Source organism: Tympanuchus pallidicinctus, unplaced genomic scaffold (genome assembly GCF_026119805.1).
Source record: "Tympanuchus pallidicinctus isolate F22 unplaced genomic scaffold, pur_lepc_1.0 scaffold1, whole genome shotgun sequence".
Lineage (NCBI taxonomy): Eukaryota > Metazoa > Chordata > Aves > Galliformes > Phasianidae > Tympanuchus > Tympanuchus pallidicinctus.
The window spans coordinates 76,078,371-76,102,365 of record NW_026294618.1 but is presented as its reverse complement, the minus strand read 5'-3'; the positions used below and the strand labels follow the sequence as shown (position 1 = coordinate 76,102,365).

The 23,995-nt window shown below is 42.9% G+C and overlaps 1 protein-coding gene across 6 annotated transcripts in view; it reads left to right on the top strand.

Moving 5' to 3' along the window:
• The first annotated feature begins 6,027 nt into the window (after positions 1 to 6,027).
• The window catches only part of AHCTF1 (AT-hook containing transcription factor 1), a 55,745-nt gene continuing 37,777 nt past the window's right edge, over positions 6,028 to 23,995 (top strand). For 3 of the 6 annotated variants that reach the window (XM_052673143.1, XM_052673108.1, XM_052673148.1), the window contains exons 1-4: positions 8,204 to 8,326; positions 15,949 to 16,075; positions 17,183 to 17,436; positions 23,773 to 23,953. In XM_052673143.1, the coding sequence (XP_052529103.1) occupies positions 15,955 to 16,075; positions 17,183 to 17,436; positions 23,773 to 23,953 (556 nt within the window). In that variant the 5' untranslated portion in view covers positions 8,204 to 8,326; positions 15,949 to 15,954. Of the gene's footprint in view, positions 6,051 to 8,203; positions 8,327 to 8,356; positions 8,479 to 8,521; positions 8,631 to 15,948; positions 16,076 to 17,182; positions 17,437 to 23,772; positions 23,954 to 23,995 lie in introns of those variants that run through there. The other 3 variants (XM_052673134.1, XM_052673115.1, XM_052673124.1) reach the window with 3 other exon arrangements.

The window sequence follows — 23,995 nt, the reverse complement described above, 5'->3', positions numbered from 1 at the left end:
ATGATGGGCATCTGGCAGAATAAAAGCCTGCTGGGCTGAGCTACCCAGACAGCCCACACAGCAATAAATTAGACACTGTACTTGCTGTGCTGGCAAACTTATTTGTTGCTCTCACTCAGCAGCACTGCTCACACAGCTGGGTACATTGACATTAAAGCTTACCTGCGCAGGGAAATTACTCATACTCTCAGGCATATTCAGGAATCAGCTTGTTGCAGGCAGTTTGTGGAAACATGGATATCCTGTGCTCCCCTCTGTGCTGCGAGGAAGAGCTTGCTTTGTCTGCTGAGGGAGGATGTTGCATGCTTCTTAAAAACCTCTACTTGACAGTCACTTAACATATGACTACATTCCCTATGAAAAGGAGCCAGCATGATCTATTTTCTTTCTACATTTGCATTTTCCAGCATTCAGGTTTTTGCTACACAAGTTTGGATTTGATTGCTGCAAGTTTTCTCATTTACACTTTTTGGCATTTCGACCTAAAGTCGCACATGGACACAGTAACCACCCATGAAAATGCCTAATACCAGCCATCTCAACTTGATTTCTTCCCAGCTCGAGTTGTGCTAAATTAGGGCATTCCAAATTTGAACACTGTGTAAACAACCTTATGCATACTGTGTTTGCAATGCGATAATGAACTGCAGACAGCAGAGTGACTTTGGTGCCAACGAGAGGACAAAATCCCACTTAATGATTGGAGTGTTTATTGGAGAAAACATCTGCAGGCTGCTTTGCAGCACCTCAGCACAGCAGTCCACTTCTCAGCTTCAGTGCACTGCCTGTAGCTATTGCACTGCATGAATAGAGTGTAAAGATCCGTCTGTAGCAAAAATCAAGAGGAAACCATCTTCAAGTTAGATTTTTAGATTTTGAGACCTTGCTCTTTAGGACTTTATTTTTGTTTATTTATGTATTTGTTTTGCACAAGCCCATTCTTGTTTCATTTTAGTGTGAGCAACAATGAGGGTTTGATGGAGCCCTAACAGACCAGAAATTCAACCTCGAATCCAAATAAATTCTGTTGTTTGGAAAAGCTTGATTTAGGAACTAATGGCTATTGAGATTTACAAGCAAAACCATGCGCAGAAAAACCTTCATGCTTAAACAGGACAATTAATTCAGCCACATTACACACATGCTATCCAGGATCTTCTGTTCCTTTCCCGTGCATAAGAGAATCCACTGTTTACACCATAAACCCAAACGCTAATTTTCTCAAGCTGTGCAACACAAACTGAGCACTACTGCTGCAATGTGAACATCCACAGCTGAGCTGCGGATCCTTCTGCTGTGTGATCTTCGTGTCACATCAAAAGGTACATCAGTTATCTAAATGGTGGGGAAGTGAAAGGCTGATGGAGAACTCGGGAACTTCTTGTGCAGTCAGTTGACAGTAAGCTGAAAAGAAAGGAACATATGCTGCAAATTATCTGGTACACAGTGCAGCTGCTCTGGCACAGCTTTCCCGTCCTTTGTTTTGATCTGCCAATCCCTTCAGACATGTTTCAGCAACCTCCTATCTTTACCTGCAAGAACCTGGAAGCAGACATAAAAGAAAGCGTAAACGAACACAGGTCATGAACTTCTCTGTAAGTACTGGGATATATAATTAGAAACTCCTGAGTCTGGGGAGCGACCTTGCCTTTCTTTTATGATCAGTACAGGTAATTGGAAGGTCTCAGAGCAGCCCAACAAGCACAGCACATGAGAGATTCTTGCTTCAGGGAGGTGTATGGGTCCAACTAGCTGCATGTTAAGCAGGGTGCAAGAACAGCAGCTACCCAACCATGATGAACAGCGAGATCCCTCCCAGCATGATTCCTCCCAGCACTTGGTGGCTGCCTGCAAGCAATATGCCTTTCCCTGTGCTTTGCCTGGGTTCCCTCTAATGCCAGAGGAGAGAGCCAGGGGCTCCAATGAGAAATTCCTGCTGTCTCCCCTGGGTGGTGAGGGATCCACAAAGCTTCCTGACATGCCACCTCAGTGCTTCAGTGACTGGGGAGCCCAGGTGACCCCTGCCATTTCTTGGAGCTGGGGTCATATAAGGCCCAGGGCCAACAGGGTGGGCAGTCAGACTTACGGATCAGTCAGTACAGCTGGAGGAAAACGGGCTGATGGGCACCCAACCAAGATCCTCATCTGTCACATGGCAAAAGGTAGATAAAACCATAATCTAGAGACAGTAATCTCTCTCAAATGTGGGGAAGTGGGGTGAGCCCCGAGCAGTATGCTGGAGTCACCTGTCTCCATGCCAAGTTGGGTGCAGCACAAATCCAGAGGAAATGCTGACCCAGCCAGAAGCAGCTGGGAATACCTCTGGCTGTCTGGAGGCAATGTTTTACACAGAGGACACCAAAATGCGACCGCTGCATGGCGTGCTGCTCAGTCTTCTGGATCTCAAAAGATCCGCTTTTCTACTTGAACTGAAACGCAGGCACTTCTTTCACACTCTTTTCTAGCAGCTGCACAATGTGTTAGTAGCTGCAGTTCCAGTCACCATTTAATTTCCTCTTTCCCTCAGAAATTCCGGAGTGCCTCTCGCTATATTAAATTACTGCCACTCCGGTGGAGAACAGAAGAGATGCTGAGACACTACTTTTGCTCCATTAAGTTTCTAATCACTTTAGGTTTGATGTTCAGAAGCACTAATTAATGTTTTTAATGTGCAATGGTAGTAATGCCCTACAATTAAGTTAGTATCATTTTCAAGGAAAAATATAAACTATTTATTCCCGATGAAAGATAAAGTAGAATGAAAGGTTGAGAATATCTATAAAATTTACAGAAGTAATTAGTAGAGTCTCACATTCCAAATCCAAAAAGTTAAATGAAGATGAATCTTAGGACTCATCCTATTGATAGGATGAAATGTAATGGCTTGAAGTTGCACTAGAGGAGGTCTGGGTTGGGAATTAGAATTTATTCTCAGAAAGAGTGGTGAGACACTGGAATGGGAGGCCCAAGGAGATGGTGGACTCACCATCCATGGAGATGTTCAGGAACTGATGTGGCACTGAGGGGGTATGGTTAGTGGGCATGGTGGGAATACACTGGTGATTGGACTAGATGATCTGAGAGGTCTTTTCCAACCTTAATGAGCCTATGATTAGATTATCTTATGATCTCTGAAAGAGAAGAAATCAAGAAACTCTCAGTTGAAACAATTACATTCTCAGTTCACAATGATACTCCTCAACCAATCAAACTCCCGTCTGCTATGTAACCGAAGTACCACTGAGGTGTTTTAACATCTAGCTTTAAAGACAGAGGGTATATTAGGTACATACAGGAAGAAACAGTTTCCTCCTATGTCATTACTGAAGGGTGGAATTAAATTATATTTAATTCTTGTTTATGAACTTGTCTCTTTGTAATTACATGCCTTGATAACAGCTCTGAGCTTTCTGTGTTTACAGATAATCCTGTGTTTGGAAATAATGACTACATTTCCAAAGCTTTTTTTTTTTTTTTATTCACCTTTAAGTACAGTCTGAACTGTACTTTTAAACAAAGCCTTCTGTATGTGAGGATTTGCTTAATTTTGGTAAAGGTTACTGAAAATTTCAGGCTGCAAGCCTCAACTAAGAGCTTGCAGGGAATGTTACTGTCTGCTTTGCTCAGTGGCTTGAAAAAAATACAACTGAGCACACATTTGCAGCTCACATCCACCTTCGCGCTCCTTCCCAGCTCTCTCAGTCTCAGCGCGAGGCTCAAAGGTCTGTGGGCCCTGTTCAGGTGCTGTGGTGCTGCTGCAGAGGTGACCTGCTCATTCCCTGTACAGCCCTGGCAATTAGATTTGTCAATCACTGAGCTAGCTAAAGAAGATTACCTTTGAAATACAGCTTGTCCAATAGGTTTTGAACAATTTAAACTGCATGCAACCTCACAGACCAAGCAGCCCAACTTTTCCAGCTTGGCCAAACAATTTCAATTTGCAAGAGCCTCAGCTGCTGCTTCCTCCCCTCCCTTCCGTCCCTCTTCATTTGCACAGGATCCTGCTGCTTTCTTCCAGTGTTTCAACATTGGACCCCTGCTTCCCACCTCTGTTTCACACCCACTCCTACTTATGCCCTGCAATTCTGTGCTTCTGACTTTTCTGTGCCACTGACTTTTAGCCCTCTCAGATGTTTTTGTCCCTACCACCCCTGCTTGCTCCTGGTTCCACCCTCTCTCAGCTCCTGAATTGCCTCTCTCTCATTTTCTCTCTAATCTCTCACCCTCCACTGGCTCCTCAGCATTTCAGTGAATGCATCTGCTAATCCTCTTCATTGCTTACAAATGCCTCCACTCCCCCCTGCCTCAATAACAACTCTTCCCACATTTTCTTTCCACCACCATGCACATCCCTTATCCTCAAGTTTCAGAGAAGGCCAGAAGGGCCCATAGTCCTCCTACAGCTCCTGCTCTCTTGCCCAGCCTCTGCCCCATGCTCAGCTAACTTTACTGCTGCTGGAATTTAAGGCCTTCTTTCAACATGACCTCCCTGATGCTGGTCTCCACGTGAGCATCACTACAAGTCCCAGCCCAAGCGTGGCTACAACAGATCACTTCATCACAGTGCTGCAAGTCAACAGTCTTCTGCTGCAATTCTACAGCTGGGATATTTTAACTCCAAAACTCTCCTGTGTCCTTATTCACACCATGTATAAGCCTTGCAATGTTTGTTCTTGCAAAAATTTTTGACAGGAATCTGTGTTACTGCTTTAAACCATGCTTACTACGAGTACAAAAGTGCCTTTCCAACAAATGCAGATTTGTTCTGCACATGATCACACTTCTGTGAAGGACACTCTTTTTGTGTTGCCAGCCCTTTCTTTGCATTTCTCCCCAGAGATTAAATAAGAGCTGCTGCTCCTCATTTTCAAGATCTTTTGTAGTTCATCCCAGCTCCACCTGTCTCGTTTGAAGCCTCTCACACAGAACAAACAGCCAGTCTTGCCATCACCCATCAGCCCATGATACAACCACTTTGGGACACTCCCATATATCGCCATACAGACTTCGTGATGCCCTGCAATGTTTGCAAGGAGTAGTTTGCACACACCTGCAAAACCAACACACCTGCAAAATTCTCCCTTTTCTCGCTGCCCACAAAAACACTTGACAAGGATCAGGCTCTTGTGCTGGGCAAACGCCGTCCTGCTGGTTTGTTGTGCTTTTGATCTGGCCACACACCAGCTTACACACAGTGTCAGGAGCCAGACTGTTCTATGGGTGATCCTGTGAGAAGCCAGGATTGGGACTTGATGATCCTCAATTCTTCCACGCTACTTGCATGCTAGCATAGTGAGGTCCTCATCCACAACCCATGTTACAAACTAGTATATTAAAAATAGCAACAGCAACCACTGAAACGTGATTGGCATTTGCATGACAACATGAGGAATGGGAGTCTTAACCTTAAGAGAAGCAGCTGTAATTCGGGGATAACGTATGCTGCTCATTGTATAGGATGCTGTGAGAAACTGAATGTATCTGATACTCCTTTGATGATCCTGCTACTTCCTGGTAGCACTGCAGATTTGTTTATTAATATCTGATGATGCCTACTTTAACATAAGAATATTTTGACCATGATACGATACCTACACTCCAAGAGATAGCATTAGACTTGCCCTTTTTCTTTAATACTTACTTTCCCCCCTCTCTGTGACTAACAGAGTAACCTTCATTTATGTTGACCATCTTTGTTTTTTACTGTATGTTTTCTCAATAAAATTAAAGGGCAATCTGCAGCTAAATACCTTACCCCTTTAAAACCCAGACAGATGGAGGGTGAAGAGGCAGTTACCAGAACAGTTTTGGAAATCAGCAAGTGCTTCCTCTCCTGGAAAAGAGGAAGTGAAGAAATTGGTGGGTGTCTTGAGCCTTACTCTAATCATATGCCTGGGGGTGGTTGCAAAGACATCTTTGAGAGTGTTCAGTGGAAGTGTTTCATACAGAGAGTTTTTTTCTGCTGAATTTAAGTCAAATAAAAGTCTGTCCTTAAAGAGACTCCTAAGGATTCCTTGCTGTGATGGGGAACGAGTATATTGGAATCTCAGGTAAGATTATTCAGTGCTGATTACCTGGTTGTTGGTTTGTTTTTTGCTTCAGTCAACCTTTCTGAACATGTTTTCTTCTGTTTAAATATTTATCTCAAAGTTTAGCTGATTTTCTTCAAAATCCATTGCATATATATTGAACAGGAACTTTAAGCATGATTTAAAGCAGGAACTGACTTATATTCTGATTTTCACATTTATTGTTTTAGGAGTATTTTAGGAGTACAAGCAAAAAGATAGGTATCAAACTGCTAGAATGACACTTGATAGCTCTGGTGTTTTCCAGACAATTTGTAAAATGTAATGGAAATGATCTCAAACGTGCTGTGTAACAAATCTCTTTGGGGAGGATACTATGTGAGTCGGAGCAAAAATAGTATGAAAGTGAAAAATCTGTTAAAATGCCAAAGATCAGAATTCCAGCCTTTTGCTTTTAAAGTTGAAAACAGATTAATTAGTCCATCAGTTTAAACTGACAGATGAAAAAGCAGACTACAGGCACTCCCTTGAGTTCAACGAGCTTCATTCAAATTCTGACAGCAACAAAACACTGGAATAAAAGAAATGAGGTAGCTGCCATTTAAGTGTGTTAGTGACTGCATTAGGCTCTGTTGAATCTGGAAGGGCTAATGGATTTCTTTTTATTAAGTACAGAAGAAATTGAGCCCTAATGGTAGCTGGTATAAAAGTAGTAGCACGTAGTGAACAGGCACATGCAGATTGATTAAAAACTGTCTTTCTGCAGGATGATAGATATTTAAATCCATATGAAAAAAGAACAAAGCACGTTGCTCTTGACTACCTTAAGAAAAATGTGGAGGTTGTGGAAGCAATTGATGATTGGGAAGGGGTTTGAACATATCTTCTGTCATCTAATTCTTGCTCACTACAGGAAAATGGGAGTTCATTCATTCGTTGAACAGAAAGTGCTGCTCAAGAGATGTTTTAATCTACTATCATCTTCTTATCCTAACTGAAACAACATCCAGACCATCTAAGGTCATGAACTAGAATTTTATAAGTGCAGATACTTCCCTCTCCTCATGTGGCTGATGTTCTACCTCCAAGAGGAGAAATCTGAAAGGGTAAATAAGCATCTCTGCCAATGTGGTGGAGACACATAGCTTGTGGCGCAAAGTAGATGGGAAAAAGGTCATAAATCAGTTTGGAAAACCAATACAAACAAGCAGCATTGTCACAGTTGTAAAGATAGAGCTTTATATAATTAAGTACCTCCAGCTGCCTTCACTTCAGTGGTAAATGCGTGTGATAGTCATGATTTCTATCTGGAAAGGAATGTCCATTTGTGCTGCCATTTGGGTATTTATTTAGACTAAAAAAAAGTATCTAGTGTCTAGAATTAATCTATTTTTAAATAACTCCAATCACTAGAATTATTTCTTTTTTGCTTCCTTGCCATGCAGACCTCTGTAATCAAGTAAAATCAATGAACGCAATAAACTAGAAACAAACTCAAGCACTGCCTGGAAACACATTTATTTACAAAACTACAGTCCTCTTACGAGCATTTTGTTACTGGCAATGGTTCCGGGCGTAAACCTCATTCTGATTGCTCTAGTGTGGGCTTTAATGCAGAACTGCTGGGGTAGCAGACAGCTCACATCGCGGTACCAGCTCGAGTTTCACTGCAATTTAGTTGCTCCTACACTTCTCAGCGACATTGCTAACACTGCAGCTGTTGCTGATACAGCTGTGCTGGCACAAGCCCATGGACAGGCGCCAAAGCTCTTAGCACAGAGTTCACTCTCCATGCTCAGCTTGCAGAACCGGAGGGCCCAGCTCCCGAGGCCGACTGTGGGCAGCAGGAGGATGCTCGAGTTGGTCGGGAGGTCAGAGAGGCACACACAGATGGGGCAGCCCTCAGATCCCGGCTCGGTGTGACCTCCATGACGGACTCCCCATCAGTGCTAAAGGTGAACTGTCGCGCACACTCAGCAGGCCGTGTTGCCGTGGCGGGGGTCGCCCGTCTTGCCTGCTGCCAGGAAGCTGCGGTTGCGGCAAGTGCCCGAGACAAAATGGAGGTGGGGAACTACGCTTCCCGGCGTGCCCCGCGGCGGAAGGAAGCCGGCTCAGGGAGCGGAAGTGGCCGCGCAACGGTACGCCGGGACACGTAGTGCGCAGACGGCCGCCGCCCGGGCCGCGGTTCCGCGAATTTGAAAATTCCCGCGACAGCGGAGACAGTCATCGCGAGATTTCCGCCCCCCGCTCCCCCCTCTGTCCCGCCCCGCCTCCGGCGCGGCGGGTGAGCGAGCGAGGTGGGTGCCGTGCGCGGGGGAGGGGCGCGGAGCCGAGGCGAGTGGGGTGCGCGCGCGGTTGCGCAGGCAAGGAGGGCGGCGCAGGCGGGTGGGCCGAACGGGGCAGGTGGAGGCCGCTCTAACCGCTGCGGGAGATGCCGCCGCCCTCATCGGCACGTACGGGGAAAACGGGCCGCGGCGGGCAGGGGGCGGGCGGCGGCGGCGCGGGTTGGAAGCGGAGGTGGCGTTGCCCGCCCCCCGGCGGCAGGTACCGGGCGCTTTCCGGGTGGTAGGCCGCGGCGGGGCGCGGACCTTATGTAATTATGTAAGTGACCCCCGGGCCGCGCCGCACGTGGCCCGGCCGCGGCGGGAGGCGGGCGGTGAGGCCTGGGCAGCGTGTGGGGGCGGCGGCGGGAGGCTGAGGGGGCGGCCGAGGGCTCTCCTGTGCCCGTGCGGGCCGCTCCGCGCCTCCCGCTTTCAGTGCGTCTCGGGAGAGGCCGGCCCTCCTTTCCCCTTCCCTCGCTTTTCTTTTTCTTTTTTTTTTTCCTCCTTCTCTCTTCCCACCTCTCCGCCCCTCTCTCCGGGTGCGATTTCCTAGGAGGGGGTGGGAAGTTGGCTCCCTATTGGGAGCAATGAGGGGAGCAGAACCGGCGGCGAAGCGAGCCCCCGAGGGTCGGCTCCTCCCTGACCTGCGCCGTCCCCTCGCTCTTTGACACACCAACTTTCCCGGGCGTGGTGCTGAGCGTTTTGCGGCCCTGGCTTGGTGCACGGGGCGCACATCACGCTGCTGAGTTGCTGACTTAGGCTAAAGTGCCTGATTTCTTCATAAGCTGTGACTCCAGGGCTGAAGCTTCTACTAGCACAGAGAAGCACGGTGTCTGTCCTTTGAGTCTAATACCTCCTTTCTAGATTGTGTGCAGTAAAATAATGTGAAATTTAGGGAATGCTGAGTCCTACTCAAAATGTGTGGTGAAATGTGTTGAGTACCATCCATGCAGGTGCTTGCTCCGGCCCTGGCTGGCAGCTACTGAGCATTGGGGCATGGTTGTGACCTGCCCAGGCAGGGACAGCTCCTCACGCCCTCTGCATCAGTTTGCCATATTGCACTGATTTACCTCGAGATTGCTCTCGTAACACAGCCAAATGAACTTAATCAGGCTTCGCTTAATTTTGTGTGTTCTACCTGGTAGGCTGTTAGCTACAGTTCTAGAGAAATGATGGTGATAGGCATTTTCTGGGGTGGTATTGTTTCACCCACCACTTGTGCGGTGAACAGAATGCTTTAACTGATATGAGAGAGTCCCCAAAAACCCAGGACTGTTTGCCAGCATTGTGGACTCTCGTGCCACTCATTCTGTCAGTGCCACTCTTTGTGAAAAGTGAGTTTGGGAAGTCCTTGCTGGGGAGCACCTCGGCAGCTGTCCTCTGGGAGCTGGGTAGGCTGAGCATGCTCTTTGCTGGGGAAGTCCTCACCTGCACCTGCCTCAGAAGGAGGGGGGAAGAGTGTAATTTGAGGGCTGACTTTAGGAACTTGGCTTAGCAGTGTTAAAGAAGGGACCGTTGTGCTTGGATAAGCATTGTCATGTTAGAGAATAGCGGTTATCTGGGTGAGCTGGCCATGCTGTGACACTCTAGTATGGTGTGGTTTCCTATGCTTTTCCCTTTAGAAGGGAAGTCAGATCTGTGGTCTGCATCAGATACAGGATTTTAGCTGTTGGAGGTTGTTGGGACAGAGGGCTGAAACTCTCTTATTCTCACCTTCTCCTGGGGATCTGTGCTTCTCAGCTTCCCTTGAGCTCCACAGAGCTTGTGGAGCATCCACACAGCCCCTATAAGGCAGGCTGTCGGGATGGATCTGGAGCATAAGTCTAATGAGGAGCAGCTGAAGGAACTGGAATTGTTCAGTCTGGAGAAGCAAAGGCTCGGGGGAGACCTTATTGCTCTGTGCAATGACCTGAAAGGGAGGTTGTGGTGAGGTGGAAGTTGGCTTCTTCTCCCATATAACTATCAACAGGATGGGAGGGAATGGGCTCAAGTTAGCCATGGAGGGAGGTTCAGGGTGGATATTAGGAAAAACTTTTCAAGAAGGGTGGTTTAATGCGTTGTGACGGACTGCCTGGGGAGGTGGTGCAGTCACTGACCCTGGAGGTGTTCAAGAACTGTGTGTGTGTGGCACTGAGGGACAAGATCAGTGGGCATGGTGGGGATAGGTTGGTGGTTGGATTAGCAGCCTTTTTTGATGTTAATGGTTCTGTGAAGTTACCCTGTTTCTAGAATTCTGATATCGACTGTCCCTGTTATACTGGTGGCTTTTTAGACTAAAATTTAGGTTTTTAGTTAAATGTAGCGTTTTTACTTAAAACATTAGGGTAAAAATTCTCTATCTCAGTGACGCTAAATCATTGACTAAATTCTCTTTCTGTGGGAGTAAAACATGGCAAAGTGCTAATTTGCTGAACCTGACTACTGAAGCGCAGGAAGTGTTTTCTTTCTATTCTTCCAGTATTCTGAGTTGCTTCCTGTTTTTCTGGAGAAAATGTCATGGAAGCTGTCAATGCTAATTCAGAAAATTCTGAAATTGCCATCCTTGCGTGTGGATGTTGTTTGTCTCTAAAAAACATTAGCTGAGGGAGCTGGGCTTGTTCAACCTGGAGAAGAGAAGGCTGTGAGGAGGCTTCATTGCAGCATTTCAGTATTTAAAAGGGGATTATAAATAGGAAGGGAATCAACTTTTTACAAGGGTAGACAGTGATAGGACAAGAGGGAATGGTTTTAAGCTCAAGGACGGAAGGTTTAGATTAGATATCGGGGGAAGTTCCTTACAGAGGGAGCGGTGAGATGCTGGACCAGACTGCCCAGAGAGGTTGTGGTTGTTCTGTCTCTGGAGGTGTTCAAGACCAGGTTGGATGGGGCCTTGGGCAACCTGATCTGGAGGTTGTTGGCCCTGCCTGTGGCAGGTGATTGGAACTTGATGATCTTCCAATCCAAGCCATTCTGTGATTCTTTAGCCTTTGTCTTATGTTCTTCGGCTTCTTCCCACTCTTTATTCTTTTTCTATAGGAAATGTGACCAGAGTGATGTTGTGCAGTGTTGTCTGTTTTCTGATTGCCAAGCAACGCTTCTTGAAATCCCTTTAGTTTCCACGGGTGGCTGAATGAAAAGTAATGCTTGTTGTCTGCTGCCAGCCCCCCTGATCTAGTGAGTCTTTACATGAAACATGGAGTTACGAGTTGACTGTCTTGGTTAGTGTCTTTTCTTAAAGGTAAAGACTATTTTGGCTTTCCTTGCAAGCTGAACAGACCATTTCACACGTGTATGAGGCATAATGGCTTGCTGCCATAAAATGGAGAAGGCTAATTCCCTCTCTCTATTCTTGTTACTTTGTCCTGCCTTCTTTCTTGTGCCTGGTTTTGTGCTTGCTGAGAGCAGGCCTGGTTAACTCTTTAACCTGACAGAAAACGACTTACTTTTCTAGGTTAGTTTCCAATCTGCTTAATAAAATACCTTGGCTTGTAAAGTATTGCCTGCAGGCATTGCAGTCAGTGCAAGGTGAGCTGCAGGAATATGGGGGAGTTGAACACAATGCAGGTGGAGTGATGGGAGGCAGCAGCAAGGCCTCTCTCACGGCAGTGAACCTGCAGCGGTTTATGAAATCACAGCTGCGTGTGACTGACCATGTTTTGAGCTTTTTCTTCAGAAAGCAGATAACACTTTGCATTTGAAACCTGAATGGTTCAAAAATGATTCAGAACTGATGTCCCAGAACTCTGACTTGGCTGCACATGATTCTACTTGAGCATATAATCTCTCACCTTCTGGAATCTCTTAACTCAAAATCCTGTCATGAGTCTGGGACTTCTGGCCTCAGGAATTGCTCATGGAGTTTCTGAGTCATAAGCAGCCATGGTGAAAGGAGAGTGGTGAATTGGGTGATGTGTACACAGGCCACTTTGGGTGTGGGATGCAGCTGAAAGGTTGGATTCCAGTTTAACAACTGAACATGCAGCAGGACATTTTACACTAATTTGGTTTCTGATAGACAGGAGGAAAGCTTGTCATTGTTTTTGAAGGACCAGGAATGCAGTTATTCTTGAATGTATTTCTTTAAAGTAGATGTCTTGTGCCTTCAACTAGTCACAGGATTCTTGTGAGCAAGTATTCATCTGTTCCAATTTCCCAATAGTTACTGATTTAACTTGGTAGAATAATGTTAATCAAACTTTCTAATAATCAGACCACTCTGCATATTGTTGATAATTCTCTTCTGGACTTTATCTTTCTAGTTCTATATGGCTGAGCCAGATGGCTAGGAAAAAAATGTCGAATTACTGTTGGCTTACCAGAGGAAATGTGGGCATGCTTGGTGCCGTATGTATCATTTTCTCATGCTTCTATGTGCGTTTAAAAGTAGCTGCAGCGTGTTTAAATTTGAAGTTACGGGAACGATCCAGGTGTTGGAGCATTGCTTAAGCTGTGTCTGTGATGGCAATGGGCTGATAAGTGCCCATGCTGTGTACTGTATAAAGGTCTCACTGAGGGCATGCAATTGAGAATCAGCCTTAAATCCTGTCACCCTTTCTATTGCAAGATGCACATTCACTCTTTTCATCAAATTTATCTTGCAACTGCTGCAAAATTCTGTGTTAGTTATCACAACGTACTTACCACACAGGTTTGTTTATCAGATGTCAGTGCTTATTTTTGAAAATGATTTATGGCTTATTCACTACAATCATGCTCTTTTTTTTGAATTCTGTGTGCGCTGCTGGAATCAGTGTTCTCCATCAAAGGATCGGCCAGGTGGATGTTTTACAGTAGGCTGTCTTGGGGTTTTTGAAGTAATGATTAAGAAAATCAGTACTTTCTGTAATGATCTGGATGACGAGGCAGTGTATCCTCAGCAGGTTTGGTGGTGCTCCAGATGGGGAGGAGAGGCTGGTACACTCAGGTTGTGCCTCTGTCAGAGGGACTTGAGCGGGCTGGAGGGATGTGCTGGCAGGAATCTGGTGTGTTCTCTTTCAATATTTTTTCCATTACTAACTTTTAGTAGAATCAAGAGGGGGAAAAATAATGCCTTCCCCTAGTGCCAGTAACTTATTTTCAAGAAAACAGTGAATTAGACTGTTGTTATATTCAAAATACCAGTTTAGGGCTCTGAAAGCAAATTGTGTGTTTCATATCCTTTTTTCTTTATCTTCTTGTCTTACCTGTTTTCTAAAGCAAGTAATGATTATTGACAGGAAAAGAAAAATAAAAACCACAACACACAGATTAATAAGAACACACATTATATCTCATTATATCCAGGTATATGAAAAGCATTTTGGGTCGGTACAATCTACTTTTCATATCTATTTTATCTCCTGCTTCCATCTAGTCTGTTAATCTCCTATGTGTGCTTTGCTGGTAGTTTGTTCATTATACAGCGTATCCCCACATTACTTTATCAAGTATTTGACTGGAATATAATTTTTCTGCTTGGCTGCTTCCTTTTTCTGCTCTTTCAGATGTGTCAGCTGACTGTCTTGTTCTTCCTCTCCTGAAATTTCTTCTCCTGATTATGTCTCTGGTCATTCTGCCTTTCTTGTTCAGCAACACAGTATTGCAAAGGCACCTATCAAGGCAGTTGGGCATTGAAGGCATTTAGAAGATACTATTCACCAGCCCAACATCTCTATTTTAGTGTTTGAGATTATGTGTTACTTGTAAAATGCAGTCGTTAATGATTGCAATTGAACTAAGCCAGGCTGTTGATGGAAAGGTGGAGCTCTTTGCTCTCAGGAGCATCTGTACGCAGTACAGAAATTTGTTCTGTTTTCATTGCTAAATGATGATTAATTATTAAAGAGGGCCTAACAGGAAAGACAGAGAGAGAATTTTTCATCAGGAAGTGTGGTGAGAGATCAAAATTTAAAAAAAGTGTAGGTTTGGACCTATAAGGAAGAAACTCTTTACTTGGGGTTGTGAGGCACTAGAACTGGTTGCTCTGAGAAGCTGTGGATGCCCCATCCCCAGAGGTGCTCATGGCTGTAGAGGACCAACAGGTGGGATGTGAGTGGCCACTCTGCGTGGAGCTTTAAGCAACCTAGTCAAGGGGAAGCTGTCTGCACATGGCATGGGTTGGAACTGAATGATCTTTAAGGTTCCTTCCCCAAACCATTCCATGACTTGCCAGAAGCAAATCCAACTGACTGCAAATAGGTTGTCCCACTTGAAACTGTCTATGGAGGCTGGCAGAGTGGTCAGGCTGGCTGGCTGCAGCAGTGACCTGCAGTACTGGCTTTGCCAGAGGCAGTGGTTGGTCTCAAGGTGTTGCCTTGTTCTTTGAGAAGGACTTTGAATGCTGTTAGGAGGCACAGTAATATATTTTCAAATGCAGTACTTGTGACTTCAGTTAGATGCAGTAGATTCCAATGTCCAGATTTTAGAGGTTAGTACTAATCCATAGAAGGGCAGTTCATGTAAGTTATGTTTATAAAGTAATGTTCCCTTAAAACGAGCCTGTTGTTAGCAGAGTCTGGTCTTCAAAACAGGCTGTGACCTGTGCTGTACAGCAAATAGTTGTCAGCGCATGCTGAACAATAAAACTTTATTTGCAGGACAAAGTATTTGTTGCAGTTAATGCAGTATGCTTTGTGTGCATGTTGAAATTGCTGTCTCTAATAGTTGGTAGCGTAGGATAAGGATTCTGTTTGATGCCTGAGATAGTGAGTGTGTAACACTCAGGAATTGGATGTACCGTTGTCTTTCTGAGACTTGGTGAAGAAAACTGTCTTTTAAGCAAGATAATCGATTTTGTCTTCCGGAAGCTTTTCCAATAAATCACTGAACTTGCAAAATATGTTTATATGTATTTTGTATTTCTGCGTGTGTGGAATATCTGTTATTTAGCCACCTACTTCGTCTTGTAAATCCTTTCATCACTTTAAGCTTTCATATTAAAAAAAAAGTCTTGACATACTGAAATGTAAGCTGTGGACGGTATCTGTGCAAATGTGGAGGCTGCACAGTAGCACTAGAAATTTTGTATGATACTGCAAAAATGTGATAAGAACAGGTTATCAAGGAAGGAAATCATATAAGGAATTTGAGTACAGAAAGAATCAGTGTTTCAGAGTTCTGTGCTTACATCTGAAGTATATGGAAAACTATTTTCTAACTGACGAGCTGTGAAAGTGATGTGAAAATATCAACTGTATGTTTTTGTGAAGAATTTGAGAATTTAGCATTTAATGTTCCAAGTGTACACGCAAAAAAATGAACAAGGCTTAATTATGAAATTACTAGAATTACTGAAGTAAAAATAAAGGACAAATGGAAGCTTGTTATTCAGAAGCTTTTCAAATACGATTTTTTCAAAATTCTGTCTTACTATCCTGTAGCTGAATAGACTTGAGCTTGGTTTATTGCTGTTTTCCTACCTGTACTTGAGTACTTGTGCATCACTTCTTATTGAAGATTTTCATAGGTAATAGCAAAGGAGATGACTCTCCATTTGCTCTGTTGTAAGGTCAAAAACTGTCCTAAGTGCATTTGGTTTCTTTTTTGAAGATTGTATGCTATATACAGATGAAAATTCTGTGAATCTTAGGAATAATTATGTCTGACATTACTCTGTTTTCACTCTTTTTCTTCATTAACAGTGAAGAATGCAAGACCTAAGAGCTCAGGTAACGAGCAGTCTGCTGCAGTTTCCTGAGGTGACTATTCAGGCACTTGGGGAGGATGAGATAACCCTTGATTCTGTGCTGCATGGAAAGTTTTCTGCAGGTGAGCATTTTCTTTTAAAATTTGGTCTTCATATAAAATGATTATTGTCTAGAGGCATGTAGTGTCAGCTGTGTCAGATTGGTACTGTTGAGATACATCAGGCTTAGAACAAAAAGTACTATTAAAAATGCTGATATATGAGCATTAGGTAAGTTTGGAAATTATAACTTGCTTTAAAGACTAAGCCAATGCTGTGCTAATAAAATCAGTTACTTAAATATGCTGAATCAGTGAGCACTCCTCAATTCTTAATTGCATTAAAATCTGTCCTTTAGTTAATAGCATTGTTTAAGGCTGCGTTTATTTGCACCAGTGGTATTGCTGTCATGATGCCATGTGTGGAAGTAGTTCTGCAATATTATAGACAAAAGGAATGGATGTTTCCTTTCAAAACTGAGTAAAACAGGAGGAGGAAGATAAGACTGTTAAGTGCTGCAGCCGTATTTCCAAAGTGTTTAATAGGATGCGGATGAGTATCCAGTGAGAGTTTCTGTAGCAGCTAAGCAGATTAGACAGTTCACTTTCTAGGTAATCTAAAAGTAGAACTGAGAGCCTATCTGAATTTCTGGGCTGTTTTTTGTTTGTTTGTTTTTTTTTTAAGACCAAGTAAAATCTTACTACCTTACTATAAGTAGTAGTTGTATGAAGCAAAATATTTTTGACTCTGTAATCAACATGTGTAAAAGTTGTAATTTACTAATGAGTTGATAGCTACTTCAAGATATTTTCTTGTCAGATTCCAAGTTCTTACAGGAGGGATATATCAGTGAATTGTTTAAGGTCTGATACGTTGGAAAATATGCTTCAAGACTTCAGTGCCCTTATGTATTCGAATGATTTTTAGCAAAGCCAAGCCAAACACAGTGTAAAGAGTGTAGATCAGTGTATTGCAGTTCTTGTCTCAGTTAAAACCATCCTTATGTGTAAATACCAGGTAGCAAGGTTGTTAATTTTAAGGTGTATTTCTTGAGAATTTCAAGGGGTAATTTTAAATGATTAGGTTAGTCAATCTTCTTTTGTTAGATACCTCTGTTCAAGGAAAGGAACAGTGTCTTGATTTGTTTTCAGCCTTTTGAAAAATGAACGCAGCTTGCTTTGTCTTTGCAGGGAGAAATGGCTTGGCATGGTTGGCATGTGGTCCTCAACTTGAGGTGGTGAACTCTGTGACAGGGGAGAGGCTCTCTGCATATCGTTTCAGTGGAGTAAATGAGCAGCCTCCAACTGTTCGTGTGGTAAAGGAGTTTTCCTGGCAGAAAAGAACCGGGCTCTTGGTTGGATTGGAAGAAGCAGAAGGAAGTGTTCTCTGTCTGTATGACCTTGGAATATCAAGAGTGGTTAAAGCGGTTGTTCTTCCAGGAAGGGTATGTACTTGTTAATCAGAGAAATGAAACTTTTATTTTGCCACGTGCTGCATAATCCTGTTTCGGGAAAAGTTCCAAATGTCTCTTTGTAGGAGGTGGGTTTTTTTCTGTATCACATTAACATACTGTCACTGTAGAATATCCAATAAAGCGAATCATGATAATCATATCATGTTGGGCATAACAGTATCATTATATTTTGAGTTATATTACTAGTATGTAGGTTCTATCTGTTTATTATTCTCTAATTGTCAAATTTAAAAAGAAATCAGATTACTTTTTTTTTCTGTTAAGAGTGAAAAAGGAAAAAAAAAAAAGCTTCGAAGTGACTGTAGTAATCATTTCTGAAGTGGCTAATTTTGGTCACAAATACTATCTTCAAAGTATCTCAGTTTTTCATAGCTGTTGTGATATAAATGATTTAGACATAGTCCCATGAATCTCAAACTAGCACAGAGGTGACTTTAGATCTGAATATCTATTTATGTTGATCTAGGATAGAAAAGAGAGCCTTTACAGCCTTAATTGACAGATTATGCAAAGTCTCACTTTGAATAAATATCTGAAGTCCTTATCATAATTTCTGAATTTATGATCACAATTTAGGTCCTGTCAAGTAAAAAAAAAAAAAAAAACCAAAACCAAACCAAAACAAACAAACAAAAACAAACAAACAAACAAACAAAAAAAAACCACAATAACAACCCAAAATCATATTTGACATGCAGTTTGATATTTTTTTAATGAATCATAGAATCACCAAGGTTGGAGAAGACCTTTAAGATCATCCAGTCCAACTGTCCACCTATCACCAGTATTTCCCACTAAACCATCTCTCTCAGTACAACATCTGAATATTGAACTCCTCTAGGGTTCGTGACTCTATCACGTCCCTGGACAGCCCATTCCACTGCCTGATTGCCCTCTCAGAGAAGTATTTTCTAACATCCAACCTGTATCTCTCCCGGCTCAACTTCAGACCATTCCCTCTAGTCTAATTGCTAGTTAAATGGGAGAAGAGTCTGACCCCCTACCTTACCACAGCTTCCCTTGTGATAGCTCTAGAGAGCTATAAGTCACCCCTGAGCCTCTTCTCCAGACTGAGCAATTCCAGCTCCCTCAGCTACTCCTCATAAGACTTGTGTTCCAGACCCCTCAGGAGCTTTGTTGCCCTTCTGTTTGAACGCACTCCAGGGCCTCAATGTCTTTCTTGTATTGAAGGACTCAAAACTGAACACAGCATTCAAGCTGTGGCCTCACAAGTGATGAATACAGAGAGATCATCACTTCCTTGCTGGTAGTGCTATTTCTGGTAGAAGCCAGGACACCATTGGCCTTCTTGGCCACCTGGGCACACTGCTGGCTCATGTTCAGCCAAGCATCAACCAGTACCCCTCTGGTCCATTTCCTCTGCACAGTCTTCCAGCCACTATGCCACAAGCCTGTAGCATTGCCTGGTGTTGTGGCCGAAGTGCAGAACTCAGCACTTGGACTTGCTGAACTTCAGCCCAGTGGTCCAGCTTGTCCAATTACTCTGTAGGGCCTTCCTACCCCCAGGCAGGTTGACAGTTCCTTCCAACTTTGTCATCTGCAAACTTACTAAGGGTGCACTCGATGCCATCATCCCAGTCGTCAGTAAAGATACTGAATTGGACAAACCCCAGTATCAACTTGTGGCCAGTCACCAGATGGATTTAACTCCTTTCACCACCACTCTCTTTAATCAATGGTTTACAATAGTTGTATGTTAAATCACTCCCCTACTTGAATGTTCTAAATCAACATGTCACGCTGCTCCCATGTCCTTTCTTTCCCAATGGTCTTCCTTGAATCTCTAGTGAGCACTTTTTTGTAGACAATATAGACTGACGTATTGACGATATATTTTTTTTTTCTCTGTTCCATGTGGGTCTTTAACCCATGAGCTAAAGTGATGTAATGTCACCTACTCTCATTTTGTTAATGGAAGTCTAAGTTAATAAGCCATCAAGGTTCCCTGTGTTTTTATCATGTTAGCTAAATCCTTGTTTATTACTCGGCTTAGCATGCCATGATTTGATGTGACTTGCTTGGATATGGGTGGTTTTATTTTTTTGTACTTTATTTGAAATGCTGTAGCGTGTCAGCTGTGTGCTGACTAATGTGTAATCAGTAAGTTGTCCTTACGAAGAATGTCGTAGCTTTGTTTGAGTTTTTGTATCTTAAATCTAAACAGAGTAAGCTGTGATAGGAGGAGGAAAGTAGGTTAAGAGGGTTCACTGTAACATACCTAATCTGTGTGTGTGAAAGTCATCTGAAAGTGAATATAGTATGAGTTGTATTAGGGAGTTTTCCTGTTGTGTAACAAACTGTTCAGGAGAAAATATGAGGAAGCTTTTGGGGAGAAGCTGACTGTTTTGTGATAAAGGTTTGGTCTTTGGAGTAAAGCCAAAGCTTGTCTGAATTTTTGATATTCTGCCATGAATGTTTGTGATTACAAGAATGTTTGGTCTGTTGCGTTAATTTCAGTTCCTGTCTTTTTGCTATTAGATTCATTAGATTGATGGACAGGATGGGTGTTGCTAATTGAAACATTAGATTCTAAGATGTGAGAGGGAGTAGAGGTAAACAAATTAGATAACATTTGCACTGTCTGTCTGTATGGTGTTTCATTATTCTGGAATTATTTCCAGCACGTATATAACATATAACTTGATATTTTAATCTACCTACGTGTTTCTGATTTTTGCACTGATTGTTTTTAAAAATGAAACGCACATCTGTTAGCATCTTTCTGCAGTTTGTGTTGTTACTTTAATAGTTTAATGAGCACATTAATTTATGGGCTGTCTTGACTGTGGAAAATATCTTCTGTAGACAGCGGTAAAGCTTAATTTATAGTACCTCTGGTCAGAGCTGCTAAACAATTAATATAGTATTACAGGGTAGTTATAGTAACTGTGTGACTGCCTTTTAGTGGAAGGGTAGATGTTCACTTGGTCAGAGTAAAGGATGCAAAAATCTTGCGAACTTAGGAGAAAAAGTTTGCTTTTTCTATTTTGTGGAGATATCAATTGCCCTTGGTAAAATGCAGCAGAAAGCTAAAAGTGTTAATGCAGTACTATTTGAATTATATTCCAGTAAAAGCAAATCTGAATTAAAAACATTAATTAAATTAAATTGTTTTGCAACGCTTGAATGTTTCAGAACCATTGAACAGTATTTTCACAAAATTTCCTGGTTTGTATGAGGCAGGAGGGTAGCATTCAGATTCAGTGAGCTGAGAAGGCTTCTCTTTGTTCATTCCCAGAATGAGTTGGCAGTGTCTGGGAGGATATGAAAAGCTAGCCCATACAACTGGGAAAAATGTTCTGTTTCAGGCGTTTTACACAGAAAATTGGAGTGTTAAAACTGGGAAACATCTTTTGAAGGCTTCATGCCAAAATTGAAAAGAACCCGTTGTATAATGAAAAAAATTGTGAAAGAAAAATTAAAAGTAATGTTTGAATCGTGATTAATTCTGTAGCAAAGTGTGTACTGTGTTTTGCTCTCATCATGGTCATCAAGACTTGGAAGAGAAAGAATTAAAAAAAAAAAGGTTTTGGTGTACTGCTTTGAGTAGAGAAGATTGGAAATTTAGTTTCATTCATGGGCAAAATGGTACAAAATGAAGTTATCTAAATAACTGCAGATATTTCTAAGATTAGAAGTGTTGTGACACGTATAAACGATAAATCCTGTAGTAGATTGTCAGGCAGTGTAGTCCTAACAAATGTGGGACAAGAGAAAACTTTGGATCTTCAGTTATTTTCCATCTCTGGAAAAAGAAATGCATGTAGGAAGAGGAATACTTTGATCACTTCTTTCAGTTTGATGTAAAGCTGTTGTTGATGTAAAGCTTCCTGTTTTCATTGCCTTGTGTTTTGCAAGAAAGTGGAATAGTGTTCTTCTATAGAATCATTTGAGTTTGAAAGGACTCTTAAAAGTCATCTAGCCCAACTCCCCTGCACTGAACAAAGATACCTACAATTCTATCAGGGTGCTCAGAGACTGGTGGAGCCTGACCTTGAATGTCTTGTTGTGTAGCTTTAGTGCAGGCATTGTCAGGTGTTTGTATCTCTAGTGTAGGGGTGAGTGCTGTCCTGGGATGTGGTGTGGGTGCTGAAAGGCCTTGCTTCAGTTTAGAATGAAGTTGCATGCAGACTGCTGTATGTATAAAGGAACCAGATGGCCTTTGAATGTCTGCAAGGAAGGAACTTCACAACCTCTCTGTGCAACCTGTGCCATGGCTTAGTCATCTGTGCAGTAAAAAAAGAAGTTTCATCGTGTTCAGACGGAGCCTCTTGTGTTCCATTTTTTGCTCATTGCCTCTCGTCCTCTCACTGGGCACCGCTAAAAAGAACCTGGCTCTGACCTCTTTGCATCCTCCCTTCTGGAATTTCTGTACCTCAGTAAAATTCCCACAGGCCTTCTCTGCTACACGCTGAACAGCCCCAGCTCTCAGCAGAGAGGTGTGCCAGTCCTTTAGTGAACTTTGCAGTCTTCTGTTGGACTCTCTCCAGTACGTCTGTGTCTCTCTTCCTCTGGGCTGCCCAGGTCTGGACACAATAGTAGCAGTGATGCAGACAAGAAGGGAAGGATCCCCCCCTCTGACCTTCTGGCAACACTCCTAGTGCAGCCCAGGATCTCATCGCCCTTCTTTGTGGTAAGGGCATGCTGCTGGCTTGTGGTCAACAAGGTTGTCCCTGGTTGTTTGCCAGGAACCCAAGGCCTTTTCTGCAAGGCTTCTGTCCAGATGGCCTACCCCCAAAGTGAGTTGTTGCCTGGAATTGCTTCTGGTCAGAATGCTTCTCATTGTTGACCTGCCCAAAGTTTGTTAGTGCATTTCTCCTGCATATTTTGGTCCCTCTGGATGGCTGCATGACCCTCTAGTGCAGTTAGACTTTCCTCCTACTTTTGTGTCATTGTCAGACTTGCCAAGCATGTGCTCTGCCCTCTCATCCAGATCAGTAATTATGTTAAAGAGGATGAGGCTCCTGGGATACATAGGTCGCTCTGAAAGTAATGCTGCCCGTGTGTTTCCGTGGAAACTGCAACAGATACAAATAGTGCAATAGCAGTATTTGATAGATGAAGTTCTCAGCTGCAGAACACTATTTGTCAAGCTAATCATCACCATTAGCTATGCATTTTTGCCAGCGATAAATGAGTCTGCATGCTGTGCTTGTAAAAATCTGTGCCAGCAGAGGTGAAATGCTGTTTCCACTGCTGAAACACACCACACACCATCTCGCTGTGCTCACGTCCACTGTTTGGTCTCCATAGTGTTTCAGCAAGCACCGATGAATGTTAGAGGATGCCACTTTTCTTCATGGTGCAATTCAGTCCCTCCTCTATGTTTCGTATGCACTTCTGTGTCAGATGCCATTGTGGCAGACTGCCCCTCTACTGCCAACTGTCACACAGAAACAACATGGAATGGAATACTGCTGGGAAAGCTCATACTCTTCTGCCAAACCACCAACATCCACCTCTGACATGCTGGGCTATCGTAATAAAACCAGAGACACTACTTTTGGAGGAGCCCTTGTATATCTCTTGATACCAGCCTCCAGCTGGAGTTGATGACACTGATCACCATACCATGGACTTGGCCTTATATCTGGTTTTCAGCCCACCTTAGTCTTTTCTTCCAGCCCAAGTATCAACTGTTTGTCTGTGAGAATCTTATAGGAGACAGTGTTGAAGCCTGTATTGAAATCTAGGTAGACAGTATTCACTGATTTCTCCTCAGCTACACCTTTAGTTATTTTATCTTAGGGAATCTACATAGTAAATTGCTGTAATCCTCTGATTGTGCTGACTTCTGATGATTTTCCTGTCATTAATGTTGCTGGATGATTTCCAGGATTAATTGTTCCATAAAGAAGACACAGACTGTATCACAGTGCTAATAGGCTGTGAGCACTCGGAGAACTAGTTTTCATGTCGTTTTATTCATTTGTTAAATAAAACTGCTTACATGCAATTAATTTTAAAAGTTTTCTTAGCATAGGAAGTAGGAAAATAGAAATATTCTAAGTATGAAATAGAACTCGGTAAACTGTAACAACAGTGTGTACCATTTAAGTTGGAGTTAATTCAATTAACTAACTGTAGGATATCTGTAGACAGCAGCAGCTTTTTGTGCAGGATTTTGATGTTTTTTCTTCAAATAATTGAAATCAGTCCTTTGCTTTTAAATATCATGACTGTGCATTTACTGTTTTTCTGATGCACTAATTGGGGTTTCATTCTTGAATTGTTTCTATTTAGCTTGTCAAACAGCTTAAATGTTAACTTGCAATTTTCCTGTAGGTAACTGCTATAGAACCCATAATTAATCATGGAGGAGCCAGTGTGAGCACTCAGCACCTACATCAGAGTCTGCGATGGCTCTTTGGAGTGGCAGCAGTAGTTACAGATGTTGGACATGTACTTCTGGTTGACCTTTGTTTGGATGATTTATCTTGCAGTCAAAATGAAATAGAAGCATCAGGTAAGCCTGCGGTTTTTCAGCTTGAAACATATGTCTTTCAAG